This window comes from Triticum dicoccoides, unplaced genomic scaffold, assembly GCF_002162155.2.
Source record: "Triticum dicoccoides isolate Atlit2015 ecotype Zavitan unplaced genomic scaffold, WEW_v2.0 scaffold226234, whole genome shotgun sequence".
NCBI classification, from domain to species: Eukaryota; Viridiplantae; Streptophyta; class Magnoliopsida; order Poales; family Poaceae; genus Triticum; species Triticum dicoccoides.
The window spans coordinates 1-1826 of record NW_021244038.1 but is presented as its reverse complement, the minus strand read 5'-3'; the positions used below and the strand labels follow the sequence as shown (position 1 = coordinate 1826).

The 1826-nt window shown below is 45.3% G+C and overlaps 1 protein-coding gene across 1 annotated transcript; it reads left to right on the top strand.

The window, feature by feature from the left end:
- Positions 1 to 8: 8 nt before the first annotated feature.
- Positions 9 to 1795, top strand: LOC119345328 (disease resistance protein PIK6-NP-like; the record flags this gene model as incomplete). The annotated part of the gene is made up of 1 exon (XM_037615451.1): positions 9 to 1795. A coding segment is annotated over one exon (1787 nt), but the record flags the coding sequence as incomplete, so codon positions are not given.
- Between the last annotated feature and the right edge of the window lie 31 nt (positions 1796 to 1826).

The following is a 1826-nucleotide window of genomic DNA, read 5'->3' as shown; positions in this document are numbered from 1 at the left end:
GGCGTGGACAATATGATGATAATAGCACAGTCATTGTTACTCCAGTGATACAACAGTCAGTTCAATTTCACGGGTGGTATTTAGCCAGCTGGTTGTTCTTGCTCAGTGCCTCGCGCTATAAAGTGCACTTCTATTCACATATTGAAGCTCTAAGCAAGAAAGCCAATGAATTGCTGGTCGGTGGCCACGAAAGTGAAGAGTTGAAGAGCAATGTTAAAAGAATACTGGAGAAATGTCGTTGGGATTCCTTTTCCACAGGGTTGTTTCTCCATGCTCTGTATGCTAATCCTCGCAGAAGCAACAATGAATTGGTGGCGTTGCAGCATCGATTACAAGATTTCAACACAGTGAGTAATGCCAGGGAAATCATAAGGTTCTGCTACGACGACCTGCCCAGTCAGTACAAGAGCTGCTTGCATTACCTATCCATGTTCCATGGCCCCCATTATTCCAATATTAGGAGGGCAAGCTTATTAAGGCGATGGGCTGCTGAAAACCTCATCACCACACGGCATGCATTGGATGAAGCCGAGCGTGGCTTCAATGCGCTGGTTGATCGAGGCCTTGTTCTTCTCGGTGGTATCAGCCCAACAGGCAAAGCCAAGACTTGTAGGGTACATCCTCATGTCTTATCCTTCATTACCAATATGGCCTGTGAGGACTATGTTGGGAACACAGATCTGCTACCTGCTGACTTGGCTCCCCGCCTTTCCATTCGCAATAGAATGCAACTTCAACAACTCTCCAATCAGCAACAGGCCACACATTTCAACATGTGCCAGCGAATACCCAGGCGTACCACTCCAACGCAAGAAAAAAATTCTAAAGACCCCTTGCCTGACATAGTAATGTTTCTGAACTCACTGCCTGCATCTTCTCAACTGGGACTGATCAAGGTTCTAGACCTAGAAGGTTGTCATGGACTAGACAAGCAGAAACTGAAGAACATGTGCAACAAGATATTTCAGCTCAAGTATCTAAGTCTAAGGAACACAGATGTTAAGGAGCTGCCCAAGGAAATCGGCAAGCTCCAGCACTTGGAGACATTTGACATGAGGGGAAACAAGATAAAATCATTCCCTGTGAATGTCGTGCTCCAGAAGCTAGTGCATCTGCTTGCTGGTCACAAACACCTCATGGATCAAGCAGCTAGTGCCACTGGATCTAATGAATCATTTTGCAATCTTCAAATGCCTCATGGAATTAGGAGCATGACAAACATACAAGTACTATCCCATGTTGAAGTCTCTGATGTGAAAGAGTTGGATGTTGTTGGTCAGCTGCAGCAGTTGAGGAAGTTGGGAGTAATTATCCCTTGCAACAACCCTGATGTTATCACCCACTTGCTTCGAGTAACCGGGAAGCTAGATGAATACCTATCCTCGTTGTCGGTCCATATGGAAGTAGCAGAGGCTGATGTTGACTTGGATACAAAAGATCAAGATATCTCACACCCCAGGTCCCTTCAAAGCCTTAATATCGATGGCAAGATAGCAAGGCTACCTACTTGGATTAAAAAGCTTCATCGACTTTCCAAGATAGTTCTATGCCGTACCTCCCTGAAGGCTGATGATATAGAACTAGTCCTGGGTAAGCTTTTGCGGTTGCACACTGTTGTGCTGCGCTATGACTCATACAAAGACAACAAGCTTAATTTTAAGGAGAAAAGATTCGGACAACTCGAGCTTCTTGTCATTGATGGCTCAGACATCACCAAAATCAATTTTGATCCAGCTGCAGCTCCCAAGCTTGAGAGGATTGTTTGGACTTCCACTTCCAGTAGCAAGGCAGACATGTACGGGTTTGACAAACTCCCAAGCCTGAGA